Source organism: Ctenocephalides felis, unplaced genomic scaffold (assembly GCF_003426905.1).
Source record: "Ctenocephalides felis isolate EL2017-DRISC unplaced genomic scaffold, ASM342690v1 CF-g0.4_SCAFFOLD_03714, whole genome shotgun sequence".
Classification (NCBI taxonomy): domain Eukaryota; kingdom Metazoa; phylum Arthropoda; class Insecta; order Siphonaptera; family Pulicidae; genus Ctenocephalides; species Ctenocephalides felis.
The window spans coordinates 345910-363414 of record NW_020539868.1 but is presented as its reverse complement, the minus strand read 5'-3'; the positions used below and the strand labels follow the sequence as shown (position 1 = coordinate 363414).

At 35.4% G+C, this 17505-nt stretch overlaps 3 protein-coding genes across 3 annotated transcripts; all 3 read left to right on the top strand.

Annotated features, from left to right (window-relative positions):
• The first annotated feature begins 14517 nt into the window (after positions 1–14517).
• On the top strand, positions 14518–15273 carry LOC113390955. The gene has a single exon (XM_026626945.1). It carries the CDS (start codon positions 14518–14520, stop codon positions 15271–15273), a length of 756 nt encoding a protein of 251 aa, XP_026482730.1.
• Positions 15274–15625: 352 nt separating this feature from the next.
• Positions 15626–16249, top strand: LOC113390954. The gene has a single exon (XM_026626944.1). It carries the CDS (start codon positions 15626–15628, stop codon positions 16247–16249), a length of 624 nt encoding a protein of 207 aa, XP_026482729.1.
• A 326-nt stretch (positions 16250–16575) lies between these two features.
• On the top strand, positions 16576–17262 carry LOC113390953. Its single transcript, XM_026626942.1, has one exon. The coding sequence runs from the start codon at positions 16576–16578 to the stop codon at positions 17260–17262; it is 687 nt and encodes a 228-aa protein (XP_026482727.1).
• The last annotated feature ends 243 nt before the right edge of the window (positions 17263–17505 follow it).

Here is a 17505-nt window from a genome sequence, read left to right as displayed (position 1 = left end):
TCGATCAATCCTTTATATGAATTAACGCAAAAATTTTCTAATTGGTGCAAACTTGTAAGAATTTTTCGCTATATATTGAAGTTTTGTAAAATTATAACAAATCGAAAACCGACTTTTGACTTCAGATTTGAAACAAGCCGAGGTAATTATTATTATTCGTTAGTCCCAAGAACCTACATTTTCCCGAAGAATTCAAACTATTAACGAACGGAAAGTCTTGTTCGAAGAAGTTTGCCGACTAAATTGGTTTTGGATTCTAATAATTGTTTACGCGTTAAAGGTAGATTAGGATTAACAACTAATAACAATCCATTTCTTTTGCCAAAAAAAGACCAAGTAGTAAATTGTCTTATAGATTACTACCATATTAATAATTTACATACTGGATCAAACTAGTATTATCTTTATGAGGAAAAATATGGATCTTGTCGGCTCGTGCAATAATTCGTAATCGTCTTCACAAGTGTATAACTTGTTTTCGACAGAATCCGAAACCCATTTTTCCATTCATGGGGCGACTTACCAGTACCGCGCATAACAGCCAGTAGAGCTCCTAAACGTCGGCGTTGATTATGAAGGCCCTTCAATATATCCATGAGTCGTCACAGAGGCGCTCGAACCTACAAGGCTTATGTATGCTTGTTCATCTGTTTAGCCACTAGGCTATACATCTCGAATAGCTTCAGATTTAACAAGCGATACATTTTTAGATTGCCTTGACACGATTCCTAGCCCGCGTGGTCCTATTAAATGTATTTACTCCGATTGTGGAACCAATTTTATAGGAGCCAAAAATACTCTCGATTCCTTATTCCTTCTCCTAAATTCCGAAGAGTATAAAAAGCGTTTCAATGAATTATTGGTTTTGCATGACATTGAATGGAAATTTAATCCACCGTTTGCCCCACATTTTGGAGGTATATGGGAGGCGAATATTAAATCAGTGAAGACCCATTTGTTTAAAGTTATAGGGTTGCAAATTTTATCTACGAAGAGTTTTAATACAGTCCTCAATCAAATCGAAGCCTTACTGAATTCAAGACCGTTATGTTGGCTGAGCAATGATCCGTCGGACCATCAGCCTCTTACGCCTGCGCACTTTTTAATGCAAGAGCTCTGTCGGATTTGCCCGTTGACTATGAAAACTTGAATTTGACTAAAAGAAAACAATTGTTAGATCATATTGTCGCTTCTTACTGGAAGCGATGAATGTGGAATATCTAACCGAGCTACAGGTCCGACAGAAATGGAATATAGTCACTAATCCTATTAAAAAGGGTGATTTGGTAGTTGTAAAACAAGAGAATGCGCGTCCGCTCCATTGGGGGTTGGGAAGAGTTGAAGAGTTTTTCCGGGCTCCGATGGAGTGGTTCGAGTAGCATTGGTAAAACGGGAATACCCTAATCAAGCGGCCTGTTGTCAAACTATGCCCCTCTACCTATTCAATAGTTTATATCTGAATTATTCATTTTCAAAAAAAAACTTTTTCTATCTCATGATATATTTGCTTCTATATATAGTTTTGCCAAATTTTCAATCTCCAGGGCGATGAGAACATCTCATAGTCCTCTGGAAGATTCTTGTAAATGTCCAAAAATCTAGACACTGGCGCGAAAATAAAACTTAAACTTCCGCAATCTAGATTGTGTGAATGTGGTAGGTTGCGAGAGCGGGACCCTGGCGCGAGGTCAGGCTTCCGTAACCGATCTACTCTGAATGAAAGTTTGAATTTATTTTGGCAATTCTATCCTTCCTAATCATGGGTTCACTATGTACCAATTTCGAGTATTTTCAGAAGTATAAAAGGCTAACCTTTTAGTCGGGGAAAAATGTTTGCGCCGCACCTGTGTAGGTTGTCGGACCTGTAAAAGGTTTGTTTTTCTACTTGGGACAACACGCGTTTCAAATTTAGGCAATCGGGCAATTCTGACTCATAAAAAAAGGCCGATGCAGGCAATAGTTTTACCATTCAAATTATTCATTCGGTTCCTTTCATTCGTTTCAGGTACTTTCAGTTCCCTTCAGTGTTCGAGTCCGTTTCATTCCGTGCCTCTCATTCGTTCAAGTACTTTCAGTTCCTTATCAGTGTTCGAGTCTATTCTTTCCGTGGTTTTCATTCATTTCGTTTAATTCATTCAATCAGTACATTCAGTTCCTTTCAGTGTTTGTTATCAGTTCAGTATTATCAGTGGATAAGTTTCTATTGTGGTCAAGTCGGCCAGTTGTTTTTGTTTGTTATCAGTGTGTTCGAATTCCCTTTCAACATTTCCAACCGACTACGCTGATGTTTCCAGATCCCCACCAATAGCTGCCGCGGCTTGGACTTCCAAACAGATAACATTTTTCATGCAATATAATTAGTGTTCATTTTTGTTTTTCATTTATATAAAATTTATATAGAATATATTTTAGTTTATTATTAATTACGGATTAAAAAAAAACTTTATTTTTAATTTATATTTGTTTTCCAATTAGTTTTTTTTTTCTGCATACATTTAATTTTTTTTTATATTCCTCGGAGTATAAAATACTTCGAAAGGGTTGAGAAACCCCCCAACATCAACATTGAATATAAAATGAAAAAAGTTTAAAAAAAAATTAATTAAACAGTAATACAAAAATAACATAAATGAACGATGACGTGATGATGTATGCCGCGTACTACGTCAGGACGCGTGCAGACATTGGGCTAGGTGTTTGGTAGATCGGAGGGCCATTTCTTGCTCAATCTTCTTATCGGTCTCTGAATCGCTTGAATTGTAGGATTTGTATGCTGGATTAATTTGTTGTTGAAAGATGAACTTCTAATCTTGATCATTTCGTTGACTGTTGAGATTTTCAAATCCTTATGTAGGCAAAAATTCGAAATATACCAAGGCGCATTGGTAAGGATACGCAGAATTTTATTCTGGCACCTTTGAATGATGTTTATGTTAGATTTGCATGAGCAACCCCATAGTTCGATTCCATAAGTCCAAATGGGCACTATGATAGTTTTATACAAAAGTACCTTGTTATCGAGAGAGATTTCAGATTTCCTCCCAAAAAGCCAGTAAAAATCTTTTATTTTCAGTTGGATTTGTTTCTTTTTATATTCAATGTGCGTTCTCCATGTCAATTTCGAATCAATGTGCATGCCTAAATATTTAACAGAATTGCATAGTGGAATTATTGAATTGTTCATGATGATAGGTGGACTGTTGTGATGTTTTAGAGAAACAATTATGTGCTGAGATTTTTCGATATTGATTTTGATATTCCAATCTAAGAACCATTTTTCGAGACTAGATAAATAATTTTGTAACTGACAAGTTGCTGTTCTAATATCGGAATTGCATGAAATAATTGCTATGTCATCGGCGTAAGTGCATATGGTTAGAAGATCATCTGTGGGCATATCGTTTGTGAAAAGAAGATAAAGTACAGGGCTTAGCACACTGCCCTGTGGTACCCCGCATTCTATATTTCTGATGCTCGAAGTCACATCTTTAATTTTGATTCTAAATTTTCTATTAAGCAAATATGAGCTTAAGATATTGAAGTAGTTTGGAAAAGTTGTTTTGATTTTATATAGGAGTCCTGAGTGCCAAACCTTATCGAAAGCCTGACTGACATCTAAGAATACGGCTACACTGTGTTCCTTTCTATTCATGGCTTCAAGAATACGAGACACCGTTCTGTTGCATTGTTGAATTGTAGAGTGATTTTTTCTGAAGCCAAACTGATGGTGAGGAATCCAACTATCATTCGGATGATCTTCTGACAATCTCTGCAACAAAAGTCTCTCTAAAATTTTCGATAATATCGATAAAAGACTGATAGGACGGTATGAACTAGCAGTGTGATGGTTTTTGTTTGGTTTAGCGATCATAATAATTTCTGCAGTCTTCCACGCTGTGGGCCAATAATTGTATTGAAGTATGGCGTTGAAAATATTTGTTATATATAAGATACCTTTTGTAGGCAATTCTTTTAACATCTTTGGAGTAATTTTATCCATACCTGGCGAAGATCTATTTTTTATCCTTTTTATTTCACATAAGACATCATTTGGTGAAAAATGTCCTAACGGTGTAGAATGTATGGGTTGATTTACGAAATTGTTAATTAAATTATTCTGGGAAATATTTCGAGCGCTAAAAATGCTACTTAGATGATCAGCAAATGCCTCCGCTTTTTCTTCGTTGCTTTTTGCCCAAATGAATCCGTTTTGGTTGGTTATTTTCAGAGGAGGGTTTTGTTGTAGGGGTTTACTTTTGTTTCTGATTGGTTTCCATATGGAATTATCGTACCTATTTAGCTGCAATATATACGACCTGAATGTACAATTCTTCCATTCTTTCATTTTTTTCCTCAGCGTGTTATTGAGATGATTAAGCGATGTCTTATCCGTTGGTAGATGAGAATGTTGCCAGGTTCGTCTTGCTCTTCGTTTCTGTGCAATTAGCTTCTTAATCTCTTGCGGAATTATTAGATTATCATTTCTTGGAATAATGTTCGGGGTGATCTGCTTGGTTGTTTCACGTACAATCTCAGAAAAATAATCTATATTATTTTCTATTTCAATAACGCTTGTAGGCCTAGATTTTGGAAATAATTTTGAATCAAGTATCGATTTGAACTGAATCCAGTTAGAAAGATTGTTGTGTAGAATATGATTGTTGATAACTGGAGTAGGAAATGTGCTAAACGTCACAAGTATTGGAGAATGATCTGAAGAGAGATCGTAACTAGATTCAATATTGAGATTAGAAAGATCAATACCTTTCACAATAAAAAAATCTAAAAGGTCTGGAACTTTAGTAGGGTCAGAAGGCCAATAAGTTGGACTGCAAGTTGAAATAAAGGAGAGGTTATTTTGCCCTATGGCTGCATGAAGAATCTTTCCTTTGGCTGTAGTCAGTCTAGAACCCCAGACAATATGTTTACAATTAAAGTCACCACCAATGATAAATTTATTACCTAATTGAGAGAAAAATGAAGAAAACTGAGCACAAGAAATTTTGAATCTTGGAGGACAATAAACAGCAGAAACACAAAAATTATATAAATTTGTTTCAACAGAAATTTGAGTTGCTTGTAGAAAATCATCAGAAATATTTGGTAGAACAAAATGCTTTATATTATTTTTGATTAATATAGCCGAACCGCCGCGAGCCCTGCCACTTGGGTGATTTGAATTATAAGTAGTGTAGTTATAAATTTTAAAGTAGTTTTTTTCAGTGAAGTGAGTTTCTGAGATTAATAAGATATCTATTAAGTTTAACTTTAAAAAACATTCTACTTCATTTTTGTGAGGTATTAAACCGTTGGCATTCCATTCAGCAATTTTAATTATTTTTGCCATTGCTTTTGTTGTTGACTAACGTGGATAACATATTTATTATTATGGTGTTCTGTTGCAAAAGCTGATTGAAGATATTTTTAAATTCTAAAATCAGTGTTGCTAGAGAATAAGAATCGGAATTTGAAGGTGAATGATTAGAAGCAGAGTAATTGTTTTTTGCAATGTCTGCATAGGATGAATTTTGAATTGTTGGATTTAAGGCCGGAGAAATGTTGTTTATTTTATTATTAGAATTGGAATTATTAGAATTTTTAAAATTTTGGTTATTTGGATTTGGATTTATGACTGATTCATTTACTGGAGATTTGTTTCTTTGTTCTTTAATTTTTTGGAAGTATGAGCAACCGCGATAATTAGCTGGATGAGCACCGTCGCAAAAATAACAACATGCCGGAGCATTCGGATCTTTGGTACAAGCTATAGTATTATGATTGTCACCGCATTTTAGGCAAGCAAATGGTCTATTGCAGTATTTTTTGGTGTGATTAAAGAGTTGACAGCGAGTGCATTGTATAATGTTGTTGGACTTTCTCGGTGGTTCGACGCGTATTATGCAGTTGAATAATTTATAAATGTTATAAATATTTTTGTTATTTCTATTTGTTTCCAGATCAACAAAAAACATATTAAGAGGTTCTTTTGTTATTCTATGTCTAATATTTAGGATATTACGTACGACATGACCCTGTTTTAATAGTTCTAATTTAATTGCATCTGTGCTTGTTGAAAAGTGTACATTTCTAAGAACAACCCTATAAGCCTTCTCTTCTTTTAATTGATATGTATGATATACGGCATTAGTTTCTTTTAGATGTCTGGATAAAGTTCGAAAATGGTCGACAGAATTACATAGAATTTTAAATGTATTGTTAGCTAAACTTCTCAGGAAATATTGATCGTGCGGAATTATTTCATTTAATTGATTAGACATATCATTAATATCGTCAACTCCGTAAATAAATATTGGAGGGGGCTTACTGACTGGAGCCGGTTTAACTGAGTTGTCATCATTAGCTGTGTCTATTGTTGAAAGGGCCGAAAATCTGTTTTGAATTTTGACATCTATTCCTAATGGTTCAAAAGAAGTTTTTCTTTTTTTGAAATTGACTACTTGCCATGAATTAGGAGGTTTCTTGACATCAGAATGTGGTTGAGAGAGGCTTGTAGATGCATTATTACTAGATGATATTACTTCCTGCATTGAGTCAGTAACTGATGAAGTTGAACGCAGCGAGATCTTTTCCGATGTAAACATATTGGTCCTACCTTCCTCGCGAGGTATCTTGCTGTATTTGCTGGATCCAATAACGGTCCTTCGTAGTTTTGGGATTTCTGATGGTTTACTGTCCGATTCCATATTCGCTTCTATATCTTGATTGAAATGTAAGACATTTTTTTGATTCCACAAACGCACATTAGAGTCTCGATTATGTATGGTTTTTTGTAAGCAATTATTTAATTATCTGTACACTTTTGTAAGCTTTTCATGCAATTTTAATCATTATATATAGTAAAATTGTTTTTTTTTTGTAATGATTACATATTTGAATGTTGAGAGTAATCAGTTATTATATATTTTATTTTTTATATATTTATTTTTATTGTATATGTCATATAGCGATTTTCAGGTGTAGTGTACTTATTTACATTAATAAAATACCTAAATTTTATTTGAAATAATTACAACTTTTTGCTCACGTGACCTTTTTTTTTTAATAAGCAAGTACCCCGCTCCCCATCCCTGGCGCCAAAGCTGAATCCGCCACTGTATCATACATCACTTAACTGAATGAGGTCGGAGAAAATATGTATGAAATTGGGTGAAAAACAAACTAAATTAAAAGTTGGACTCATCGAAGATGACAAATTAATAATTTGGACGAAATGATACAACTGAAAGAAAAGGAAAATGCTATTCTTTGGTTAGTTCCAGCTATTTTACAAAACATCCTTCAAGTCAACGAGAAGATATTGATGATAGAAAGAAATTTAAAGGACCGAAGACAGGAACAAATTACAAAATACAGAATAACTTTTGGTATTTTGTTACAAAAAATATTTTAGGAAAGCGCTATAACACTAAAAATGTGATATATAATTATGATCTTGTTTTAGTTATGATTTAGAATTAATTTGTAATTTGAATGTAAATTTTTGTATACAATTTTTCCAAACTGATGTTGTGATTAATAACATTAAATGTCGTTTTATAAGATTATATTTGTGCTTAGGGTGACAAAGTCAATCAAATCAACAATTGAGTTTCTCTGTCAGAAAAGATATATTTTATTGTTAATTTTACATTAGCAAAGTTTTAAATACAAAACCTTACATACCTGTCAGAAAAGAAACGACATTTAATATTATTAATCACAATATCAGTTCCTAAACACATTTATAACAATATCTACTATTTTAGAGATTATTTTACTTGTACGTAATTTTATTAATTGTTGAAGTTTGATACTAATAAACACTGTGTGTCTACTCTATGTTTATGTATATTTGTTTCTCTTTTGTTTTGTGTCAATCTACACTTGTTATGTTATATATTGTTAATAATATTTTCAATGCATGTGATTAGTTAAAGAATATATAATCAGTCAGTCTGTTTTTATCCATCCATGAACGGTTGTATTATTGTTCACATAAACTTTTAACATAAATTGTACATTAATTACGCCGTGACGTATTTTAGGCTATCACTTGTTTTGCTATCCTAATATCATAGGAGCTAGCTAAATTTAGGTTTAAAACCTGCGCAATGGGCATCGACGGGATTATTGAGTACAGTCGTCGACTGCAGTTCGATATGGTAAATACCGAAACAATTTGTAAATTTACCTTAATAAAAGAATAGTAATAAACAAGAAAGTGTGTTGTCTATACCAAATATAAGAACCCAAGGTGTCCAAGGTAAACAGTCGTTCTTACACTATCAAATTCAATTCATGGTGGCACCTAGTGGGATTACCTTGCCGAGAAGTAAAAGTAAGCGGCGTTGCTGTGATCGAGAAAACCACTTGTTTCTGAGGCCCCGGAGACTGAGGTCGAAGCAGAGACAATCAGCGGCTAATTCAGCAACCGGCCATACTTCACGAAGAACTGAAGGACAATAGGTGGCGACTAGACTAGACTAGGCGATGGCAACCAGTTCACCAGACGTACAGCATTTGAAGAAAGAATCAATAATTTTACTTTAACAGAACGGATCTAAACGTTAATTATGAGTCATTAAGCTTAGCTATACAATTAATTCCTAAATTCAATGGTAAACCATCAGAACTAAATATATTTACTTTTTATATTCAAATCTGTAGACAGGGCTTAAATGCGGCAACATACGTAGAAATGCAAAAAAATGCTGCTTTCCAATATGTAAGACGCATTACTTCTATGAATTGGGCAGATCTCAAAAAAATACTTTTGGGGAGAGACGATCCGTGGCTGAGATGCAGTTAGAACTAACTAAAATAAAACAAAATACTGGGGAAAGTATGAGAAAATATGCACAGAGATTAGAATTAATTCTAGAACGGATGTATAATCAAGAAAGTTTGAATGACGACAGTAGTGCGGAGCTCACGGAGCTTGCTCATAATGAACTAGCTCTAATAGTTTTCGTAGATAGCCTTAGGCCTGAACTGAGAACTTTAGTTAGGGCTGCTAGGCATAGCGATTTACAGGAGGCGATACTAATGGCTATGCAAGAGGAACAAAATTTATTGAGGACTAAATTGGATCGCAAAGAATTTTAAGGCAACAAATTCAGAAAAAAATACTCGACACCGTTTTGTACAATCTATCAAATAAAGGGCCATTCAATGTCAAACTGTCGGCGAAGAACCATGTTCAACGCAGATGACCAGGTTGAGGAACCCCAAACTGACAGACGAAGCTATGTTTGACGCAGCAATCCAGCGCAACCCAGTTCGAGATCATCGTCGACAAATCGCGCGTCTACCGATAATAATCCAAAAACGAGTAGGCGCCAGGTGTGTCAAAAATCAAGGACACACTAGTGATGTGCCGACTCGAAAAATTCCCGATTCGAATGATTCGAATCAGAAAAAAACCTGATTCGAATCATGATTCGAATCAACTCGAATCAAGTATATATATTAGGTTGTCAAATATCTCCCTTCCGCTTTTTTGCTCTTGGTTTATAATACAAAAAGGCGGAAGGGAGATATTTGACAACCTAATATATGGACGAAAAAAATCATGGATGTATTAATTTAGTAAAAGTGATCCAAATTTATAATCAAAATTGTCAGTTTAACCAATATAACCGACAAAGTAAAAATTGTAAACATAAATTACTATCAAAAAGTATATTCTGAAAATTATTAAAAATGATATAATTTTGAGAACGGCTGAAAAATATCTTCAAATTAATTTACAATAATAGATTACCAAACAATTGTGCATCACTAAAGCATATAAAACAATATTTGGAATCATGGGTCGATTGTTTATTTTACTATGTAATCAGTAAAGGATCGCATCTAAACTGAGAGCTGAAAGTTAATTTCAATAATGTGAATTTGCCATTACTTACATAATCAGAAGTTAACATATTATTTACTAACTTTCTGGTATTTAGTAATTGTTTCCAAAGAGAATTATATTGAAAGATTCCCGAAACTCGTTTCATAATTTCGAGTGGTTTATTCTGATAACATTTAAAATCTAAAACACTTAATTATTATCAAAATTGTGTATTGATATTTCACGAACAAAATCGCTCTCAGCGCTCCGTAAAATAAATAAACACGCAAGAACGACGACGCACTGTATCGCCCATACGGTTAACTCATATCGCTCGAACGGCTTGAAGTCGGGATGATTCGAATCAGAATTGAAGTCGGAATAACTCGTAACGCCGCTTGATTCGGTTTGGCTCATGAAGTCGGAACAACTCATAACGCCGCTTGATTCGAGTTGGCTCATAATAAGTCGGAACAACTCATATCGCCGCTTGATTCGAGTTGGCTCATATGAAGTCGGAACAACTCATATCGCCGCTTGATTCGGTTTGAGTCATGAAGTCGGAATAACTCATATCGCCGCTTGATTCGGTTTGAGTCATATGAAGTCGGATGATATAGTTAGTCGATGAATGCGGTTAAAGTTATATAAAGACGATTGGAGTCGGCTGATACATTTAAGCATATTAAAGTCGGGTGGCTCGCATGATTTAATTCGTTGTTTATTTTTTATATTTATGATATTTATTTTTTATATTATTATAATATTGAATTAAATTAATACATTTTTTTTATATTTATATTTATGAAAAATTTTATATTTATGAAAAATTTGTGTTAATACATATTTTATCACAGTAAATATTTCGCGGCTTGATGCGAGTTGATTCGAATCAAGTGAAATCTGATTCGAATCAAGTCGTTAAAGGCTTGATTCGAATGATTCGAATCACTTGATTCGACTTGGCACATCACTAGGACACACCTGTATAAATAATTATAAAGTAAATACTGTAGCATTAAGAAAATTTATAAATAGAAACCTAGTTGGCTTAAGGGTAAATAATAAAAAATGCAATCAATGTCAATTATTAAATATAACAAATGTATCTCTAGTAGTACAGCTTCTGACAAAGTGTCGAGGTTGAAAATTATTACTTGTGAACACGTGTATACCCAAGGCTCGGTATTGCTATAATTTAAACTTGGCGATGCTGAGTTCGAGCACAAGTTTACCGTAATATCTGACAGTATTGACATTGATGCAGACGGTATAATAGGATTGAACTTTCTTTTAAAACACAAAGCCCAACTTGATTTTTGCACTAATACGTTCACGATGGCGAACAATAACAAACTAATTACAGTTTCACTGGGCGATACAATAAATATTAATACAACGCAACGTTTTGATGACTCTACTGAAACCGCGCCGACATCTCGCATGGATAAGCGCATTGTAAATAAACAAAAATCTGAGCGCAGAAAATTGAAAAAAAATTAGTGAGAAAAATAAATTATCAAAGACAGCTAGCATAAGGGAGCACTGTTAGCAGTACTGAAATACTAGAGTATCCTATTGCTTTTGTGACTCCTGCTTTTGTTAAAACTGTAAATAATCAAAATAGGGTAGTAAAACCCAATAATAGTCATCGTAGGGCTAGTGAACCCACGATTGACATTTCTGAACCACGACTGAAATTTAGAATATAAAATTGATAGATGACTTAACAAAGACTCATGTAATTCCTCCCAGGACAGAAACGACAGTTTCCTTTACGATCGATAGAGTACGTAAACTAGAGGGAGTTTATGTTGCCAATTGTATTTTAAAACTTTCTAATAAAAGACTGTTTATTCAAATAATAAACACTAAAGATAAAGAAGTAACAATTACTGATAAATTATTTTTACCGACTCTGTATCCGCTTAACGATTATCAAATATTAAAACGAAATAAAAGTAATAATGTGAATTACGATTATGAACGAATAAAAAGGGTAAATTGTATTAGAACCGATCACATGAACTATGAGGAAAAGGAATCAATATTAAAAATTTGTGAAGACTTCTACGATTTATTTTATCTGGAGGGTGATAAACTAACTTGTACTAATTCAATAAAGCATGCTGTTACGACTAATGATGCAAAACCTATTTATATAAATCAATATAGGCTTCCTCAGGCTCAGCAGATTGAAATTAAAAGGCAAGTGGACGATTTGCTCAAAAACGATGTAATTGAAGCTTCCGACAGCCCATGAAATTTTCCGCTTCTGGTCGTTGCAAAAAAGCAAGATATAGATGGTAACAGGAGATGGTGCGTCTGTGTCGACTTTAGGAAACTGAATGAAATTACAGTCAGCCACACTTATCCTCTGCCAAATGTGGCCAAAATCTTGGATCAACTAGGAAATTCTAGTTTCCACTCTAGATTTAGCTAGCGGATTCCATTAGGTAGAATTAGACGAGAAGGATTGGACGAAGATAGCCTTCACAGCTATAGGGAAAAAGTTTCAATACAAACGTATGCCATTTGGTCTTAAAAATGCTCCTAGCGGGTTACAGAGGTTGACTAGCCTGGTTTTGGCCGGTGTTGAAGGACTCAAAAGATTAGTATACATGGATGATATTTCCAACCATTCATCTTGACAACCGATGCTAGCAGCGAGGCAGTTGGAGCCATGGCCTGTAATCTCCGAACAAAAGTTTGTAGCTCGGTTTTAGTTAGAGCTGCTCTCCCTAGGTGCGCTCTTGAAGCGATTTGACACTCATCGGGTAAGAATTTCAACGCAATCAAACAATTTCGAGAACGTTTGTCATTTTCATGAGTGCCGTTGTCGTAGATAAGGTTAAGTCGTTGTATTCATTTGAGTTTATCAGTGATTAGGTGATTAATTTGCAAGCAATATGTCAAAGTGTTATGTTCCAGGGTGCACTAATACTGAAAAAAATGCAAAATTGCATGTATTTCTAGCGAGAAATGACAAAGTACGTATTAGGAATAAAATAACCAAACATTAATTACAAATAAATATTGTTTTGGATGTTGTAGATGTTTGCTATTTGGCTGGAAAGAACAAAATAATCCTGATCTGGAGAAATTAACACCTTTGCGTTGCAATAGGTCTCGGTTCGTGTGTGACGCACATTTTGCAAGTATATGCAAAAAAAAATATAACAGGCACTACACTAAAACCTAATGCATTGCCTACATTAAACATGTCAGGTAGGCGATTCAATATAATATAATTTTCGCAACAACATTTTTACACTAATGTTTTCTTATTTAGGTTTCAGTGGAGATCCATATGCAGAACAAAACTGCCTTCTAGATAGAAACACATACCGTAATATATTTTACATATACTCTTGAAATGAATTATAATGAGTTTACATAAAAATATCCTTATGTAGAACTAGGTGTTTCAATACGCAAGAGTGAGGATATGGCACAAACATTTTTGAAGGTTTCGGGTATTGCATGCATGAATGACATGGGCAGCCAAAGCAATTCACTTATCATTACATAAGCTTTAATCGATTTGTATTGTTCTAATATAAAATTTCATTGTAGCTTCCTTGGACCCTACAATAGTAGAGACACAAGGAATGTTTGAGCCATCTTGTAGCAAGAAAGTCGAAACTAAAGAAGGAAAACCGTCCCTGAAATGTGTGTTATTTAAAATTTTTTATCCTACAATTTATGTTCGTAGCAAATGATTCTTGGACAACATTATTCATTCTTACACTTTAAAAACTGCGCGCTTCGTGCGTACTGTTAGCACGAAGCGTCAGCATCCTATATGTTGGTAACGTGTATGTCAATCGCAATGTTCGCGTTTGACATAACCTGTCGCAACTTGTACATAGAACTAATAAGATACACTCTCTTACATTATATACCCCTAGACAATATACTAATATACCTATGTTATATACCTATCTATTGAATATATAATATTAACAAGCCATCCAGTGTTTTAATTTGCCATAATTTGGTCTTTCTCACGGATATTCACCAGTGCAAGTATTATTTTTGAGATTTTTATACACTGTGGTGAGAAAAGTTTTTACATATCTAGTATTTTACCGGCGTGTATTGTTTGGTTACGCATGCGGCATTAGAAGTGATCTAAGCCGTTCGTAAACAACATGGAAAGCATAATAATTTTATCGACACGGCCAAGCAGTTCGGGCGTTGAAATCGTGACATTTAGAAGATCTGGGGGTTCCGGACTTTGAGGTTAGGCTTCACATCGCTGTCCAAGTGAAATTCTTGTATTGGACCACGCTGTTCAGATCGACGAGTTCGTAAAAATTGGCAAATCTCCACACTATTTGGGGAGGATATCGAGGCTAAAATCACACGTGGAGACTGGATCAAGATTATTATTGACTCGTGTAATACATACACGAGGGCGTGAGTCATTAATTAAACTTATTGTTCACTTATAATATATAAAAGTGAAAGACTCTTGCTGTATTGCTGACTGGTTGTACTAACACAGGAGTCGCAGATCACTCATCAGTCACCTAGTTAGATCATATTAAGTCATTTTAGTTTCTGTTTAATCTTACCATAAGGCATACATCATTTATAGTAAACTAAGGTATTTTGTCACGGTTTGTGATTATAATATTTGCAATATTTTTGTAGTTTAATAATAATTGTGCATAATGGCGGATGTGGAATCACTAGAAGGTACTTACAAAATGATTAAAGCGTCATTTGATGCAAGTCACAAATTCATAGCAGAATTCCGTGAGGGTGATAATATTAAGGCACTTTCAGTTCGAAAGCAGAAACTTGTGGAACGATGCCATAGTTGGGATGAGACATATGTACAGCTTGATAGCATTTCCCCAGGTGTGTACACTACAGAATATTCAAGGTTCTCTGATTTATATTTCGATATGATGGCGGATATTGAAACTATTATTGACCGCCATCCAAAACCGGCTATAAAATCATCTAACACTTCGATAGATGTGAAATTGCCAGACATTGTGTTACCTAAATTCAATGGGGAATATAGTGAATGGACAGCATTTATTGACATTTTTAATTCGCTGATCCACGACAATTCAAAGCTTTCGCCTGTACAAAAGTTGCACTATTTGAAAGGTGCTCTCACTTCGTCGGCATTTGAACTAATTTCTACAATAAGTATCACGAACGAAAACTATGAAATAGCTTATAATTTAGTTGTGAAAACTTTCAGGAATAAATTCTTGATCGTCAATACTCATTTGCAGAGCATTGAAAATATTCGAAGTATTCACAAAGGCCCCTTTGAAAATTTGAGAGCCCTTTTAAATGGTGCAAGGCAACAGGTGCAATCTTTAAAAGCTTTCTTTGAACCCGCAGAGCATTGGAACATTGTCTTGCTGCATATGTTGAGCAGAAAGAAAAGTATTACGAAGGTGGCTTGAAATCGGTCTCGAGCGTCAGGGCAGTTACCTACATTGGTTGAGTTCTTTACATTTCTTGAACTCAGGATAACTGCTCTTGAGCATTCGTGTGGTTCAGACAGCAAACCAACCACCACGAAGTCAGTTCACACAATTGTCAAGAAACCTGCACAACTATGCTCTCATTGCAAGGAAGATGACCATATGCTCTATCAGTGCTCTTCCTTTAAGGCACTTGATATTAAGTCAGGCAAAGCCTTTATTAATAAACTGTCTATCTGTTCGCGTTGTTTGGCTTCTCGACATAATGTAGACTGTAGACAGAATTACACAATTATTACCGTCTGCTTATATAGAGTATGATGGCTGGAAGATGCCAGACCATGTTTCGCTAGCAGACCCCATGTTTAACGTTCCAGGTGTGGTTGACATGCTGATTGGAGTGGAATTATATTTTGAAGTTTTACAGCAGGGGTGCATTCGCTTAGGAAATCATCTTCTCATTCTTAGGAGAAGTTGCTTCGGGAGGCTGATTTCTGGTGTATACACATCAGAAATGCAGAGCCATGCACATGTTGGCTTCATTTCCAATGAAGATCTTTATAATAGTCTGACAAAGTTCTGGCAGTTAGAGGAGGTATCCTCTTATTATACAATGACTGGGTCAGACAAAGCATGTGATGATCATTTCGTTGCAAATGTAGCTAGACTTGAGAATGGGCAGTCTGAGGTGGCTTTGCCATTTTTAGATAACCATATAGATAAGCTTGGGTCGTCATTCGCTGTTGCTAAATATAGATTTTTGAACCTGGAGAGGCGGTTTGCCAGGGATAGTGCCTTGTTCACAGCCTACTCCAATTTTATTAAAGCTTACATCGACTTAGGTCATGCTGAGGAGATGATGCTGACACTGGAGAAAGCTGCTAAGAATAAGTACTATTTCTTGCCGCATCATCCAGTGGTCAAAAAGATAATAATTTTGACAAAAATAGGGTAGTGTTTGACGCATCGGTCAAGTCAACTTCAGGCATCTCTTTAAATAATATTCTGCACACAGGACCGAAGCTGCAACAGGATTTATTTTCTATTCTAGTTCGCTTTAGGCGTTATCAATTTTTTTTTGTTGCAGATATTATAAAAACGTATCGGCTAATAATAGTCAGGGTGGTTGCATATTGCTTTCGGCGGTTCAAAATATTTCGCTCTCGAAAACCAGATGGACATCCGGTATCAGACCGGTCTATTGACGATTTGAGGGTAGCCTCCAGACGTATTTTTTACCTAGCCCAAAGGAAAGTTTTTGGTAAAATTGCTGATCAGTTGATGTCCGGTGAGTTGTCCAGTACATCTTTAGGTAAGCTGAAGGCGTTAAATCCCTCTGTGGACGCCGAAGGCTTACTAAGAGTAGGTGGTCCACTAGAGAATGCGGACATTAGTTATGACCGAAAACATCCAATTATTTTACCAAAGGCCAATTTGGCCATTGACATTTTCATTCGATCAGAGCATGAACGTTTGCTACATGCTGGTACCCAGACTACTTTAGCAAATATCAGATTAAAATACTGGCCTATAGATGGTCGCAACACTGTCAAGTGCATAATACACAAATGTGTAAAGTGTGCTCGGTTTAGGGCTACTTGTGCAGAGCAGCTAATGGGAATTTTGCCAAAAGACCGGGTCACTGCTTACAGGCCATTTCAGATTGTAGGAGTGGATTTTGCAGGGCCAGTGTTATTAAGAGCTAGTCGATTGAGGAAGGTACCTCGCATTAAGGCCTATATATCCCTGTTTGTTTGTATGGCCACTAAGGCCATTCATATTGAGTTAGTGTCTGGATTGTCAACAGACGCCTTTTTATCGGCCTTACGTCGTTTTATAGCAAGACGTGGGTGCTGTTCAGTCATCCACAGCGACAACGGGAGAAACTTTGTAGGCGCAAAGTCTGAATTGCGGCAATTAGCTACATTATTTCAGTCTGATAAGTCAAGAGGGGAATTATACACTTAATCGTCATCGAATTTAGGTATTACATGGCAATTCACGCCTTCCCATGCTCCTCATTTTGGAGCATTATGGGAAGGATCTATCAAAGTGATGAAACATCAAATTAGAAGAATTATCGGGTCTCATTGCCTCACATTTGAGGAATATACAACGCTTCTATACCAAATCGAAGCTGTACTAAATTCTCGACCTATTCTCGCCCTTACGGATGACGCGCACCGATATAGCTTACATCAGTCCGGAGCA